The following is a 17,642-nucleotide window of genomic DNA, read 5'->3' on the forward strand; positions in this document are numbered from 1 at the left end:
TTCTACTGCTGATTGCTGCCCCCGTTACTCCTCAAGGTCCAAGTACTGTATGTTATTTTCAGAGGTAGACTGGCTCTGTTCAGGTAAAATAGTCAAATATTCCATCGATTCTCAATTGCGATACGTTTCTAGAAGCATAAATCGCTGTACTTTCATATCAATTCAGAGTAATTTCACACAATATTTAAATATCACATCAAAATAATTTCACATAATACTTTCCGGACTAGTCTCCCAGTCCCTGCTGCTGAAAAACATCCCCACAGCATGATGCTGCCACCACCATGCTTCACCGTAGGGATGGTGCCAGGTTTCCTCCAGATGTGACTCTTGGCAGTCAGGCCAATGAGTTCAATCTTGGTTTCATCAAGTCAGAGAATCTTGTTTCTCATGGTCTTTGAGTCTTAAGGTGCCTTTTGTCAAACTCCAAGAGGGCTGTCATATGCCTTTTACTGAGTAGTGGCTTCTGTCTGGCCACTCTACCATAAAGGTCTGATTGGTGGACTGCTGCAGAGATGGTTGTCCTTCTGGATGGTTCTCCCATCTCCACAGAGGAACTCTGGAGCTCTGTCAGAGTGACCATCAGGTTTTTGGTCACCTCCCTGACCAAGGCCCTTCTCCCCCAATTGCTCAGTTTGGCCGGGTGACCAGCTCTAGGAAGAGTATTCCATTTATGAATGATGGAGGCCACTGTGTTCTTGGGGACCTTCAATGCTGCAGAATTATTTTTGGTACCCATCCCCAGATCTGTGCCTCGACACAATCCTGTCTCGGAGCTCTACGGACAATTCCTTCGACCTCATGGCTTGGTTTTTGCTCTGACATGCACTGTCAACTGTGGGACCTTATATAGACAGGTGTGTGCCTTTCCAAATCATATCCAATCAATTGAATTTACCACAGGTGGACTCCGAACAAGTTGTAGATACATCTCAAGGATGATTAATGGAAACAAGATGCACATGAAAGCAATTTTGAGTCTCATAGCAAAGGGTCTGAATACTTAAGTAAATAAGGTATTTTTGTTTTTTACTTGTTTTAACTTTGTCATTATGTCATTATGGGCTATTGATGACACCCCTCAGATACAAGAGCCTAACCATCAGAAAAAAACCTCTTCCTTAGCCTACTCCTCCCGCTGCTGCTTGCCTTCGTAAATTCTGATGTTATGCTCCTATAGTTTCTGGTGATGGTGATGCGTTGTGCCCTCTGGAGAGCCTTTTTCGGTTATGGGCAGAGCAGCTGCCATACCAGGCGTTTGATACAGCCCGACAGGATGCTCTCGATTGTGCATCTGTAAAAGTTTGTGAGTGTTTTTGGTGACAAGCCGACCATTACACTGGATAATCACAGCTAGCTAGCTGCTACCGAGTGGCCCAGCCTCGAAGCTAGCCTTGAGCCAGGCCCATCTCCCGGCCTGCTCAGTGGACCCTATGATCACTCAGCTACACAGCTGATGCCTCCCAGACTCTTCACTAAGACGACTAGAAGCCACTACATCACCGGATTCCTGCCGTAAGCTCTGGACCTTTGCACCAGATTGGCTATAGTGGATAATTCCCTTGTCCCGAAGCTAGCACCAGTTAGCCTCGAGCCAGGTGCTTCTCCCGGCCGATCCATCACGACTGGTCTGCCGACGTAATTCCGTCCGATGTGCCCTCAACCGGCCTTTGCCAGACGTCGGTGACGCCCTTGTGCCGAAGTTAGCACCAGTTAGCTTCGAGCCAGGCGCATCTCCCAGCTAGCGTAGTAACGACTATCTACCGGCTTCCCTGTTTCGTATATTCCTGTTCACTGGACCCTATGATCACTTGGCTACATAGCTGATGCCTGCCGAATTGTTCATTAATCACGGGTCTCCATTTTGTTTATTTTGTTTATCTGTCGGCCACAGCCTCGAACTCAGGCCCTGTGTGTAGTTAACTGACCCTTTCTGCCCATTCATCGCCATTTTACCTGTTATTGTCTTAGCTGATTAACTGTTGTCTTAGCCGTTGTCTTAGCTAGCTCTCCCAATCAACACCTGTGATTGCTTTATGCCTCGCTTTATGTCTCTCTAATGGCAATATGCCTTGTATACTGTTGTTTAGGGTAGTTATCATTGTTTTATTTTACTGCGGAGCCCCTAGTCCCACTCAACATGCCTCAGAGAACTCTTTTGTCCCACCTCCCACACATGCGGTGACCTCACCTAGCATAACTGGTGCCTCCAGAGATGCAACCTCTTTTATCGTCACTCAACGCCTAGGTTTACCTCCACTGTACCCGCACCCTACCATACCCCTGTCTGTACATTAGGCCTTGAATCTATACTACCCAGAATTCTGCTCCTTTTATTCTCTGTTCACAACGCACTAGACGAGCAGTTCTGATAGCCTTTAGCCATACCCTCATCCTACTCCTCTGTTCCTCGGGTGATGTAGAGGTTAACCCAGGCCCTGTGTGTCCCCAGGCGCTCTCATTTGTTGACTTCTGTAACCGTAAAAGCCTTGGTTTCATGCATGTTAACATCAGAAGCCTCCTCCCTAAGTTTGTTTGACTCACTGCTTTAGCACACTCCGCCAACCTTGATGTCCTTGCCGTGTCTGAATCCTGGCTTTGGAAGGCCACCAAAAATTCTGAAATTTCCATCCCCAACTACAACATTTTCCGTCAAGATAGAACTGCCAAAGGGGGAGGAGTTGCAATCTACTGCAGAGATAGCTTGCAAAGTTCTGTCATACTTTCCAGGTCTATGCCCAAACAGTTCGAGCTTCTAATTTTAAAAATGAATCTCTCCAGAAACAAGTCTCTCACTGTTGCCGGCTGTTATAGACCCACCTCAGCTCCCAGCTGTGCCCTGGACACCATATGTGAATCGATTGCCCCCCATCTATCTTCAGAGTTCGTTCTGTTAGGTGACCTAAACTGGGATATGCTTAACACCCCTGCCGTCCTACAATCCAAGCTAGATGCCCTCAATCTCACACAAATTATCAAGGAACCCACCAGGTACAACCCTAAATCCGTTAACATGGGCATCCTCATAGATATTATCCTGACCAACTTGCCCTCCAAATACACCTCTGCTGTTTTCAATCAGGATCTAAGCGATCACTGCCTCATTGCCTGCATTTGTTATGTGTTCGTGGTCAAACGACCACCCCTCATCACTGTTAAACACTCCTGCGAGCAGGCCTTTCTAATCGACCTGGCCCGGGTATCCTGGAAGGACATTGACCTCATCCCATCAGTATAGGATGCCTGGTTGTTCTTTAAAAGTAATTTCCTAACTAAGCATTTTTTTAAATTAGCATGCCCCTTTAAAAAAATGTAGAACTAAGAACAGATATAGCCCTTGGTTCACTCCAGACCTGACTGCCCTCGACCATTACAAAAACATCCTCTGGCGTACTGCACTAGCATCGAATAGTCCCCGCGATATGCAATTTTTCAGATAAGTCGGGAACCAATACACACAGTCAGTTAGGAAAGCAAAGGCTAGCTTTTTCAAACAGAAATTTGCATCCTGTAGCTCTAACTCCAAAACGTTTTGGGACACTGTAAAGACCATGGAGAATAAGAGCACCTCCTCCCAGCTGCCCACTGTACTGAGGCTAGGAAACACTGTCACCACCGATAAATCCACGATAATGGAGAATTTCAATAAGCTTTTCTCTACGGCTGGAGATGCTTTCCTCCTGGCTACCCCAACCCCGGCCAACAGCTCCCCACCCCCCATAGCTACTTGCCCAAGCCTCCCCAGCTTCTCCTTCACCCAAATCCAGATAGCTGATGTTCTGAATGAGTTGCAAAACCTGGACCCCTACAAATCAGCTGGGCTTGACAATCTGGACACTCTCTTTCTAAAGTTATCCGCCGCCAGTGGCAACCCGTATTACTAGTCTGTTCAACCTCTCTTTCGTATTGTCCGAGATTCCTAAAGATTGGAAAGCTTCCGCGGTCATCCCCCTCTTCAAAGGGGGTGACACTCTAGACCCAAACTGTTTCAGACCTATATCCATCCTGTCCTGCCTTTCTAAAGTCTTCGAAAGCCAAGTTAACAAACAGATCACTGACCATTTTGAATCCCACCGTATCTTCTCCGCTGTGCAATCCGGTTTCCGAGCTGATCACGGGTGCACCTCAGCCACGCTCAAGGTACTAAACGATATCATAACCGCCATCGATAAAAGACAGTACTGTGCAGCCGTTTTCATCAACCTGGCCAAGGCTTTCGACTCTGTCAATCACCGTATTCTTATCGGCAGACTCAACAGCCTTGGTTTCTCAAATGACTGACTCGCCTGGTTCACCAACTGCTTCTCAGACAGAGTTCAGTGTGTTCCTTGATGGACAGGCTATTGTACAACACACAGAGCTATTTTCCTTTATTTGTTGTTAGGTGAAGTTATGGGTCCTACAGTAGGTCTATGTTGTTGTTAGGTGAAGTTATAGGTCCTACAGTAGGTCTATGTTGTTGTTAGGTGAAGTTATGGGTCCTACAGTAGGGCTATGTTATTGTTAGGTGAAGTTATGGGTCCTACAGTAGGGCTATGTTATTGTTAGGTGAAGTTATGGGTCCTACAGTAGGTCTATGTTGTTGTTAGGTGAAGTTATGGGTCCTACAGTAGGTCTATGTTATTGTTATGGGTCCTACAGTAGGTTTATGTTATTGTTATGGATCCTAGAGGACACTATGTATGTCATGCAACAACAACCAAAGTGCTTCTTCGTTCATTACATAGGTATATTTGTTGTTAGGTGAAGTTATGGGCCAATTTGGCAAACAGTGTACAAACCCTCATTGTCAGGCTGATGGAAAAGCCAAAGAGCATTTTACTGGTTGAAGTGTTTTTTAAATACAAAGAGGTTGATTTGCAATGATGACACTAACATTATATTAAGCAGGACATTCAAACGAGCCTTACAATTATAATCCAAAGTAGTGTGAAATGCACTCATAAGCAACCTGGAAATGGAGGTTACTCCCCTGAGTTTTCCCCATTCACATTCAGAATACATTGTGAAAAATCTTTTCTCACCATTTTTGCTCCTGGCAGATATACTACATCCATAACTATCGGTTTCCTCATTAGCAGGGAGGAGTTTCTACAACCAAATTGCATGTGCATCGCCCTCGTGCCGCAATTTTATTAAACACAGAAAGGGGCCTATATTGGAGACCAAAGGTCGTCTGGCACACTGCTTAGAGTTTCAACAACATGAGTAACTTATTTATCGTCTTAGATGTTACTACTAATGTGAAAACAAGACAAAATATGACTGTTCTTGCTCATTTTAAGACAAATGTCAAATAATCATTACATTCATTACAGACGTCAATTGTTGTACAACATCATGGCTACGCTGTTGGCATCACCTTTTACAGTGGATTACCGCTGTTGTTGGCTTTTAACCATCTGTCTGACTTTGTTGTTCACACAGGAGTGAGACGGGACTACCGTGGGTCCTCTGGGGAGCCTCAACAACCTCATGATGCTGACAAGGCAGAGAAGAGTCTCTCCACATTAGCACACCTCAAGAAACACCAGCAGAGATCCACAGGGAAGAAACCTCACTGCTGTGGGAAAAGATTCACCACCTCATCAGGCATGAAAATTCATCAGAGAATCCACACAGGAGAGAAACCTTATAGCTGTGGTCAATGTGGGAAGAGTTTTGATACATCTAGCCATCTTACTGTACACCAAAGAACACACACAGGAGAGAAACCATATAGCTGTACTCAATGTGGGAAGAGCTTTAGTCATTCAAACAGCCTGATATCACACCAGAGAACACACACAGGAGAGAAACCTTATAGCTGTGATGAATGTGGGAATAGTTTTACAACATTGCGTAATCTGACTCTTCACCAGAGAATACACACAGGAGAGAAACCTTATAGCTGTACTCAATGTGGGAAGAGTTTTACTCAATCACCCAGCCTGATATCACACCAGAGAAACCACACAGGAGAGAAACCTTTTAACTGTGCTCAATGTGGGAAGAGTTTTGTTACATCTAACAGTCTGACTAAACACCGGAGAACACACACAGGAGAGAAGCTGTATAGCTGTGCTCAATGTGGGAAGAGCTTTACTGAGTCTAGCTGTCTGACTAAACACCAGAGAAAACACACAGGAGAGAAGCCTTTTAGCTGTAATCAATGTGGGAAGAGTTTTACTACGTCTAGCAAGCGGACTACACACCATATAACACATACAGGAGAAACCTCAGCTGTGATCAGTGTGACCAGAGATAATCTGATAAAATACCTCAATGAATTAATGTCAAATGTTTTAACATTGTAGAAGGAGTATTTAATGATCTCACAATGTAGAATGTTTTAATATTTATTGTAGGAGTAATTTAATGATGTCACAATGTAGAATCCTAAACGTTTGTCCCCTGTTCTATTGATTTCAACATGATATGGATATTAGCCTCAGGGGGAAAATCCAGGCTCTGAATTGGAAGAGTTACTATTTATGAGATTTAACAAAAAGTGACAAACAGAAAAATAGTTGTGTTACACTTACCGCATTGGCAACCCAATTGAATCAAAATGCAACACTTCAAAATGTAGCGAGCTGTTTTCTACAAATTGTCCTCTAACCAGTGATGTACACATTATTCCCAGATTTCGTGTGGTTTTTGAGCTGTTAGTTTAACAGGACGTGCAACCTCATCTCCCCCTTTTTCGCGCAATTGATTTCAACATGATATCAATGAGTGATGACAAATAAGTGTTGTGTTCCTTTGTTTAGCGACCCCTACATTTAAATGCATCACTCCAAAATGTAGCTGACTGTCTTCTGCTGGTTGTCCTCTAATCAGTGAGATAAAATATATCTCCCATTTCCATGTGTTTTTTTTAGTTTCAACAGCACGTACAACCTGATTTCCCCCCTAATCGATATCAGTGCTCTTGACACAGCATAAATTAACAGTCTTTATGGTATTTATTCAGGATTTATGTTACTTTAAAGAGCATACTATTTGCCCATGGTACGTTGTTTACAGTGTCCGTACTGAAATCGATCTGAATATGTTGCTGTCTGTTCGAATGAGATCACTTTAATCTGTTGTCGATATTTTATTTGAAACTGTCTGTTGGTTGCTACTTGTCAAAACAACAGTGTTTCTGGTGCTTGTGCAGTTTATAAGGTGCTTGTTTTAAAATATCCAAGTAATATGAGTATTGTGGCAGATGTTTGTGTACATAGCACATTTTATGTTTAGGTTTTCAATATATCACAAACTGACATTGTTGCCCTGCTTTTAGAATATCAGGGTTAATTCTCAGATGTGCCAACCCAAATGTACTAGAGCATGACATTGGGGACTGGGCCCCGTTCCAACAACATGCCTATCTAGTGAACCCTGAAAAGAGAGAGAAGCTCCACAGTGGTTTGCTTCCTGTCTTTAAGTTTGGTGTGGGTTTTTCTTTTGTTTGTCTCTTCTTGAGCAGATTTATTGGGTCTCATGGTGGGTGACTTTTAGGTCAGAGTTGTTGTTACTATTCAACTTTCAGAGGCCCTCCTAAAACCCCACCTGTTTAGTTGTGGTTGTTGTCAGTGACTCTTTGTTTGTTCCCTCTTCTGTTTGAGCAATTTAGATTTTTCTTGAACGTAACAACAAACAATGTAGTAAAACAAGCTTATATTTTGGGTTGGATGTTGAATCCAATTGTTAATATTTTCCTTAGAATGCTCATTAGTCTTTCAGTTGTTAGTCTTCTGTTTTTTTATCCTCATGTTTGTTGTGTACTAAATATTTCTGTTTATTTTCATAGTTTTTTTCCTGTGAAGCCATTGCTTTGCATCCATGTCTGAAATGTGCTGTATAAATAAATCTTGATTTGATTTGAACATAATGTAAAACAAATGAACCCAATGACTGACAAAAGAAGACTCTTGCCAAACCAATTTACAAATATGTGCAAAAGCAACACATTTCTTGGTCCATCTTAGTATGAAAAACGATCACTTTTCCAGCCTGCTGAAGGCGTGGTGGAGTGGTAAACACCACCCCCGGCTCTACCAGGGGCTTGAGGTGGTCTCCCACAGCTCTGATTATGTCATGTTCTGTGGTCTTGCTGTTCCATTTCTTGACTGCCCCTGCAACACAGAAATAAACACATTTAATCATGTTAAATAAAACACTCAAAGTAATGGATATGGAGCATCTATGGCCTCAGTTACACCTGGCACCTAAATGTGACTTCTGTCATCTGATCACTCTAAGCTGCATTAGGTCTGGATGCACAAAAGTCACAATGTGCTGCATTAGGTTTAGATCTGCCAGGATGGGCATTGTGTTCGGAATTTGAGTCTGGCCACCGAATATGCATCAGCAATGTAAAGAGATGGGGTGAATGAATACATTTACACAAATTACCTTCATAATATCAAAGAACAAATGTGTGTGCCTGAGGGGAAATTAACTTTCATACAGCCAAAAGGGGTGAGAAATTACACCAATATCAGTGGACAATTTGCACTAATGTAAATAAACATGGAGGATGGAACATATTACCTTTTGCTTACGTGATGAACCGCTAAGGGGACAAACATATTTACCATCTAAACCATGTGTGACCTCTCACCTCTCTGGCTGTAGAAGTGTTCTTCCTAACCAGTTCCTCAACAGCTCTCTGACTGAGCTCCACCCTCACTGGGTCTTCAGAGGAGAGGAAGGCTGAGGAGGGATGGAAGGATGAATGGATCAGTCAGTCAATAAAGTGTGGAGCTGCTGTGACAAAATCACTATTTTAGTAGTTCATTAAAGTAAATAAGGCTTTATGACTGCTGAATACCAACTATCAATCACTTAGATCATGTATTTTCAGGTAGAGATACATCCTTGGGACGTCCCTAGCCCGTTGAAGTTGACTTTTAAAATGGTTAAGGTCAGGGTTTAAGGTTAGGGTTTAGGGTAGGGATGTTCCAAGGATCCCAGATAGCATTGACCATTGTGCATTCTTCTGTCTCTTTTACATAGCAGGTGATGGGTTCTGAACTTGAAAATATGAAATATCCTTATTCATGTCACTGTTTGAGGGGAATGTAGAACGTTTACATTCTGTCAGAATGTGTTATTATTAGACATCAGGGATCCTATGGAAGGAGAAGGGCCACAGTCTGGAACAAGTCAACAGGACAGCTGTGAGGTGGGGAGGAGAAGGGCCACAGTCTGGTACAAGTCAACAGGACAGCCGTGAGGTGGGGAGGAGTGAGGAATTTAGGCTGAGGTCAGGTCAAGTGAAGTGAGGAAGAACTCATGTGACTAAAGTTCTGCCTAGCAACAGAGGTGTAATTCAACATCAGTTCACCGTCTCACCTCATACTGTATTTGAGCAGCAGCAGCTGACTGCCCGGTTCAACATCAGTTCACCGTCTCACCTCATACTGTATTTGAGCAGCAGCAGCTGACTGCCCGGTTCAACATCAGTTTACCATCTCACCTCATACTGTATTGGAGCAGCAGCAGCTGACTGCCCAGTTCAACATCAGTTCACCATCTCACCTCATACTGTATTGGAGCAGCAGCAGCTGACTGCCCGGTTCAACATCAGTTCACCGTCTCACCTCATACTGTATTGGAGCAGCAGCAGCTGACTGCCCGGTTCAACATCAGTTCACCGTCTCACCTCATACTGTATTGGAGCAGCAGCAGCTGACTGCCCGGTTCAACATCAGTTCACCGTCTCACCTCATACTGTATTGGAGCAGCAGCAGCTGACTGCCCGGTTCAACATCAGTTCACCGTCTCACCTCATACTGTATTGGAGCAGCAGCAGCTGACTGCCCGGTTCAACATCAGTTCACCGTCTCACCTCATACTGTATTGGAGCAGCAGCAGCTGACTGCCCCGTTTAACATCAGTTCACCGTCTCACCTCATACTGTATTGGAGCAGCAGCAGCTGACTTGATCGTTGATACTAATCATCATGTTTGAATCTGAGAGTAAATAGAGCCGACTACACTCTAGAAATGAAGGGTTCAACCGGAGTTGTTCTCAGATCCCCTAAGAACCGTAGGGTTCTTGGTCAATGAAAAACAGCCCCAAAAGGTTCTTCAAAGAACTTGTTAGAAGGTGGGTTCATCGAGGAACCTCCGTTGTTGCTGGACTTCTTCCGGGAACTTCGCAATTACAACTGAAAACGATGGTGACAAGTTTGGATGCGACAACAGTTAAAAAGGTTAAGTTGGGTTGATGTTTGACTCTGAATATGTCTCGAAATAATTTATTCTAATAATATAACATACTAATAATGAATAACGAAGACAATGATGGTTTTCTGTGAATATCTTCCATAACGTTACTATAGTTAATGAACGTAAATATTAGAAAGCCGGGTTTGACCGTCGGCGTTGTATGAGCTACAGTACAGTACCGTTAGCTAGCTAGCTAACGTTATGTCCTAACTAGGCACAACTAGGTTTGGATTATTTCCTCAACTATATTCTTTCCCATATATTGTATATCGTTTTCATAAAGCCAACATGGCTTTACACTCATTAATGTAAGTTTCCAATCTAAAGCAGTTCTCACTTTTGTGATAATGAACTAGCTAACGTTAGCTTCGTTAACTAACTAACTAACTAAGGATGGTGACCTGTCCAGACGAGATGTTACAACGAACTGAATCATCAATAGAGGTCTTCCTCTTTATATAGCCTGCTACAGCATGCAATACTATTAACTCACAAGGGGGCATAACGTTACATGTACAATACTATCCCATTTTGGAAACGTTACATGGACAATACTATCCCATTTAGTAAACGTTACATGTACAATACTATCCCATTTTGGAAACGTTACATGTACAATACTATCCCATTTTGGAAACGTTACATGTCCGCCCCCTTGTGGAGGGAAATTAATATCTTAGATGGTAGATGTAGATGGGATTCAAATGCATAATGGTATTAATACAGTGTCTAGACTACCTCTTTTGTATAAATGCCCTTCAGAATCCCAACACAGTATTGCCACGCAGCAAAATGTTGCATATAATATATAACACTTACTCTTACTCTTGAGTTGCTGACTTGTTGCACCCTTGACAACTACTATGATTATTATTATTTGACCATGCTGGTCATTTATGAACATCTTGGCCATGTTCTGTTATAATGTCCACCCCGGCACAGCCAGAAGAGGACTGGCCACCCCTCATAGCCTGGTTCCTCTCTAGGTTTCTTCCTGGATTTTGGCCTTTCTAGGGAGTTTTTCCTAGCCACCGTGCTTCTACACCTGCATTGCTTGCTGTTTGGGGTTTTAGGCTGGGTTTCTGTACAGCACTTTGAGATATCAGCTGATGTAAGAAGGGCTATATAAATACATTTGACTTGATTTGATACAGATCTCTGTGAGGAACTATAGATCTCTGAGAGGAACTATACATTTACATTTAAGTCATTTAGCAGATGCTCTTATCCAGAGCGACTTACAGTAGTGAATGCATACATTTCATACAATTTCATACATTTTTTTTCTGTGCTGGCCCCCCATGGGAATCGAACCCACAACCCTGGCGTTGCAAACACCATGCTCTACCAACTCAGCTACAGGGAAGGCCACTGGATATCACCTTATGATATCCAGTGGAACAACCACTTTACAATAGAACATCTAAATCTTTTTTTTGGGGGGGGGTTAGAAGGATTACTTTATCCTATCCTAGGTATTCCTTAAAGAGGTGGGGTTTCAGGTGTCTCCGGAATGTGGTGATTGACTCCGCTGTCCTGGCGTCGTGAGGGAGCTTGTTCCACCATTGGGGTGCCAGAGCAGCGAACAGTTTTGACTGGGCTGAGCGGGAACTGTGCTTCCTCAGAGGTAGGGAGGCGAGCAGGACAGAGGTGGATGAACGCAGTGCCCTCGTTTGGGTGTAGGGACTGATCAGACCCTTAAGGTACGGAGGTGCCGTTCCCCTCACAGCTCCGTAGGCAAGCACCATGGTTTTGTAGTGGATGCGAACTTCAACTGGAAGCCAGTGGAGTGAGCGGCGGAGCGGGGTGACGTGAGAGAACTTGGGGAGGTTGAACACCAGACGGGCTGCGGCGTTCTGGATGAGTTGTAAGGGTTTAATGGCACAGGCAGGGAGCCCAGCCAACAGCGAGTTGCAGTAATCCAGACGGGAGATGACAAGTGCCCGGATTAGGACCTGCGCCGCTTCCTGTGTGAGGCAGGGTCGTACTCTGCGAATGTTGTAGAGCATGAACCTACAGGATCGGGTCACCGCCTTGATATTAGCGGAGAACGACAGGGTGTTGTCCAGGGTCACGCCAAGGTTCTTAGCACTCTGGGAGGAGGACACAATGGAGTTGTCAACCGTGATGGTGAGATCATGGAACGGGCAGTCCTTCCCCGGGAGGAAGAGCAGCTCCGTCTTGCTGAGGTTCAGCTTGAGGTGGTGATCCGTCATCCACACTGATATGTCTGCCAGACATGCAGAGATGCGATTCGCCACCTGGTTATCAGAAGGGGGAAAGGAGAAGATTAATTGTGTGTCGTCTGCATAGCAATGATAGGAGAGACCATGTGAGGATATGACAGAGCCAAGTGACTTGGTGTATAGCGAGAATAGGAGAGGGCCTAGAATAGAGCCCTGGGGGACACCAGTGGTGAGAGCACGTGGTGCGGAGACAGATTCTCGCCACGCCACCTGGTAGGAGCGACCTGTCAGGTAGGACGCAATCCAAGCGTGGGCCGCGCCGGAGATGCCCAACTCGGAGAGGGTGGAGAGGAGGATCTGGTGGTTCACAGTATCAAAGGCAGCAGATAGGTCTAAAAGGATGAGAGCAGAGGAGAGAGAGTTAGCTTTAGCAGTGCGGAGAGCCTCCATGACACAGAGAAGAGCAGTCTCAGTTGACTGATTTGGATCAAGAAGGTCATTCTGAGAGCAATAGCAAGACAGCTGGCCAAAGACGGCACGCTCAAGAGTTTTGGAGAGAAAAGAAAGAAGGGATGCTGGTCTGTAGTTGTTGACATCGGAGGGATCGAGTGTAGGTTTTTTGAGAAGGGGTGCAACTCTCGCTCTCTTGAGGACGGAAGGGACATATCCAGTGGTCAAGGATGAGTTGATGAACGAGGTGAGGTAAGGGAGAAGGTCTCCGGGAATGGTCTGGAGGAGAGAGGGGGGATAGGGTCAAACGGGCAGGTTGTTGGGCGGCCGGCCGTCACAAGTCGCAAGATTTCATCTGGAGAGAGAGGGGAGAAAGAGGTCAAAGCATAGGGTAGGGCAATGTGAGCAGGACCAGCGGTGTCGTTTGACTTAACAAACGAGGAGCGGATGTCGTCAACCTTCTTTTCAAAATGGTTGACGAAGTCATCCGCAGAGAGGGAGGGGGGGAGGGGGGAGGAGGATTCAGGAGGGAGGAGAAGGTAGCAAAGAGCTTCCTAGGGTTAGAGGCAGATGCTTGGAATTTAGAGTGGTAGAAAGTGGCTTTAGCAGCAGAAACAGAGGAAGAAAATGTAGAGAGGAGGGAGTGAAAGGATGCCAGGTCCGCAGGGAGGCTAGTTTTCCTCCATTTCCGCTCGGCTGCCCGGAGCCCTGTTCTGTGAGCTCGCAGTGAGTCGTCGAGCCACGGAGCAGGAGGGGAGGACCGAGCCGGCCGGGAGGATTGGGGAAATAGAGAGTCAAAGGATGCAGAAAGGGAGGATAGGAGGGTTGAGGAGGCAGAATCAGGAGATAGGTTGGAGAAGGATTGAGCAGAGGGAAGAGATGATAGGATGGAAGAGGAGAGAGTAGCGGGAGAGAGAGAGCGAAGGTTGCGACGGCGCAATACCACCCGAGTAGGGGCAGAGTGAGAAGTGTTGGAGGAGAGCGAGAGGGAAAGGGATACAAGGTAGTGGTCGGAGACTTGGAGGGGTGTTGCAATGAGATTAGTGGAAGAACAGCATCTAGTAAAGATGAGGTCAAGTGTATTGCCTGCCTTGTGAGTAGGGGGGGGAGGGTGAGAGGGTGAGAGGGTGAGGTCAAAAGAAGAGAGGAGTGGAAAGAAGGAGGCAGAGAGGAATGAGTCAAAGGTAGACATGGGGAGGTTAAAGTCACCCATAACTGTGAGAGGTGAGCCATCCTCAGGAAAGGAACTTATCAAGGCGTCAAGCTCATTGATGAACTCTCCAAGGGAACCTGGAGGGCGATAAATGATAAGGATGTTAAGCTTGAATGGGCTAGTAACTGTGACAGCATGGAATTCAAAGGAGGAGATCGACAGATGGGTCAGGGGAGAAAGAGAGAATGTCCACTTGGGAGAGATGAGGATTCCAGTGCCACCCCCCCGCTGGCCAGATGCTCTCGGGGTATGCGAGAACACGTGGTCAGACGAGGAGAGAGCAGTAGGAGTAGCAGTGTTTTCTGTGGTAATCCATGTTTCCGTCAGCGCCAAGAAGTCGGGGGACTGGAGGGTAGCATAGGCTGAGTTGAACTCTGCCTTGTTGGCCGCAGACCGGCAGTTCCAGAGGCTGCCGGAGACCTGGAACTCCATGTGGGTTGTGCGCAAAGGGACCACCAGGTTAGAGTGGCAGCAGCCACGCGGTGTGAAGCGTTTGTATGGTCTGTGCAGAGGGGAGAGAACAGGGATAGACAGACGCATAGTAGACAGGCTACAGAAGAGGCTACGCTAATGCAAAGGAGATTGGAATGACAAGTGGACTACACGTCTCGAATGTTCAGAAAGTTAAGCTTACGTTGCAAAAATCTTATTGACTAAAATGATACAGTACTGCTAGCTGGTAAAGTTGGGTAGCTAGCAGTGGCTGCGTTGACTTTGTTTGAAAGTGTAGTTGGCTAGGTAACCTCGATAGTTTATCTGTACTACACCTTTATCATGATACAAAGGCAACTATGTAGCTAGCTAACATAACACTAATCAAGACGTTCCTTTGTAATGTATTGAGTTTCTACAGTGCTGCTAGTCGGTAAAGTTGGCTAGCTAGCAGTGGTGTTGACTAAGTTTGACTAGGTTTAGAAAACAGCGTCGCGGCGGACGAAAATAGCTGGCTAGCTAACCTCGAAAATTACTCTAAAGTACACAAAGACAGAAAAGACAACTATGTAGCTAGCTAACACTACACTAATCAAATCGTTCCGTTGTAATGTATTAGTTTCTGCAGTGCTACAGTGCTGCTATTGGTAAAGTTGGCTAACTAGCGGCGGCTGTGGAGTTGACTGTTAGGAAAACGGCGCCGCTGCGAGCTGGCTAGCTAACCTCGATAATTTCTCTAAAGTTGGCGGTAAACTACAGAATTATCTTTGATACAAAGACAGCAAAGACAACTATGTAGCTAGCTAACACTACAATAATCAAATCGTTCCGTTGTGATGTATTTAGTTTCTACAGTGCTACAGTGCTGCTATTGGTAAAGTAGGCTAGCTAGCAGTGGCTGTGGTGATGACTAGGTTTGGAAAACGGCGTCGCGGCGGATGACAATAGCTGGCTAGCTAACCTCGATAATTTCTCTAAACTACACCACTATCTTTGATACAAAGACAGCAAGGACAGCTATGTAGCTAGCTAAAATTGCTCAGATCAAACAAATCAAACCGTTGTAATGTAGTGAAATGTAATATTACCTGCGGAGCGAAGTGCAGCACGACTACTCGCTCCAAACCCGGAAGTTTCTATAGATCTCTGAGAGGAACTATAGATCTCTGAGAGGAACTACAGATCTCTGAGAGGAACTACAGATCTCTGAGAGGAACTATAGATCTCTAGGAGGAACTATAGATCTCTAGGAGGAACTATAGATCTCTAGGAGGAACTATAGATCTCTGTGAGGAACTATAGATCTCCAGGAGGAACTATAGATCTCTAGGAGGAACTATAGATCTCTAGGAGGAACTATAGATCTCTAGGAGGAACTATAGATCTCTGAGAGGAACTATAGATCTCTGTGATGTGAGGAACTATAGATCTCTGTGAGGAACTATAGATCTCTGTGAGGAACTATAGATCTCTAGGAGAAACTATAGATCTCTAGGAGGAACTATAGATCTCTAGGAGGAACTATAGATCTCTGTGAGGAACTATAGATCTCTAGGAGGAACTATAGATCTCTGTGAGGAACTATAGATCTCTGTGAGGAACTATAGATCTCTAGGAGGAACTACAGATCTCTAGGAGGAACTGTAGATCTCTGTGAGGAACTATAGATCTCTGTGAGGAACTATAGATCTCTAGGAGGAACTATAGATCTCTGTGAGGAACTATAGATCTCTGTGAGGAACTATAGATCTCTGTGAGGAACTATAGATCTCTGTGAGGAACTATAGATCTCTAGGAGGAACTATAGATCTCTGTGAGGAACTATAGATCTCTGTGAGGAACTATAGATCTCTGTGAGGAACTATAGATCTCTGTGAGGAACTATAGATCTCTGTGAGGAACTATAGATCTCTGTGAGGAGCTATAGATCTCTGTGAGGAACTATAGATCTCTGTGAGGAACTATATATCTCTAGGAGGAACTATAGATCTCTAGGAGGAACTATAGATCTCTAGGAGGAACTATAGATCTCTGTGAGGAACTATAGATCTCTGTGAGGAACTATAGATCTCTGTGAGGAACTATAGATCTCTAGGAGGAACTTTACTATCCAAACATCAGATTAAGACTCAGTCACACAACTCTCATCACAGTCACACAACTCTTATATCACAGTCACACAATGCTATTCACAAACATACCTAATCAATTAGTTGTTTTTCAACAATATTTTAACCTGCAGGAATATCTTCACATTTCTATCTCATGGTTAGTTCCTAGGATAATGTAACTCATACATGTACATATTTCAATACTTCTAAAATGGGGTCCAGTTTTAAAACAATTACAGGTTTCAAGCAATTACAGGTGCACCTTACACTATATCATAAATGGTCTTAACTAGTAAACACAGATTCTAGTTTTCATCCAGTTCACACAGATAGCTGACTCAGCCTCAGAGCCTACTGCCTCGGCCCTGTTTACACCTCCAAGGTCCCCCCCTCACACAGGAAAACACACTGAGAGCCTACAAGGCTTTTCTAGAAACGACACTTTGTTTCGCTCACCTCATTCTTTTTTAAAAACTACGTTCGAGATGTGGTATCCACTCAGATCAAAGGTGGGTCCATCTGCGCCGTTCCCAAAGTGTGGTCTACCAAGTTAGAGGGATCCCTCGTGCACCACTTACCCAGGTCATCAGGAGTGTGGTCTCCCTGAGATCCCAAGTTAGAGGGATCCCTCGTGCACCATTTACCCAGGTCGTCAGGAGCGGTCACCAAGTCAAGATTCACATTCCCATCGCCAAATGTGGTTCTTAATTTCTTTAATATCAAATGAGGAGACAAACTTATGACACAAGTCAGAGTTATTCTTAAAATCAATCTTTATTCACTTATAAGGGAGCAGGTCAATACAACGTACACATATAAAGTGAATCAATTGAGTGCTCTACGATAAATGATGGCTGGTCGACGAATCACCCCCAGATGATTCGTTGAGAGATGAATCACCCCCAGATGATTCGTTGAGAGCAACGAGACAAAAGTACAAAGGTATTTTACAGCCAAGATACACCCTTTTCAACCTACATGACCAACAACAGATGTATAGAACGGGTCACAAGGTTAAGATTTGTATGAAAGATACTTATAATT

The 17,642-nt window shown here is 44.6% G+C and overlaps 1 protein-coding gene across 1 annotated transcript; it reads left to right on the forward strand.

The window, feature by feature from the left end:
- The first annotated feature begins 1,651 nt into the window (after positions 1–1,651).
- LOC145864281 (uncharacterized) lies at positions 1,652–7,861 on the forward strand. Its single transcript, XM_082969793.1, has 2 exons — positions 1,652–1,683; positions 5,372–7,861. Exons 1-2 carry the CDS (start codon positions 1,652–1,654, stop codon positions 6,294–6,296), a joined length of 957 nt encoding a protein of 318 aa, XP_082825919.1. The 3' UTR covers positions 6,297–7,861.
- Positions 7,862–17,642: the final 9,781 nt, after the last annotated feature.

Source organism: Salmo salar, chromosome 02 (assembly GCF_965601325.2).
Source record: "Salmo salar chromosome 02, fSalSal1, whole genome shotgun sequence".
Lineage (NCBI taxonomy): Eukaryota > Metazoa > Chordata > Actinopteri > Salmoniformes > Salmonidae > Salmo > Salmo salar.

Coding starts and splice junctions, on each gene's coding strand:
- LOC145864281 (XM_082969793.1), top strand. CDS start 1,652: ATGTGCCCTCAACCGGCCTTTGCCAGACGTCG. Junction 1,684..5,371: donor CCGGCCTTTGCCAGACGTCG/GTGACGCCCTTG, acceptor CACCTTTTACAG/TGGATTACCGCTGTTGTTGG.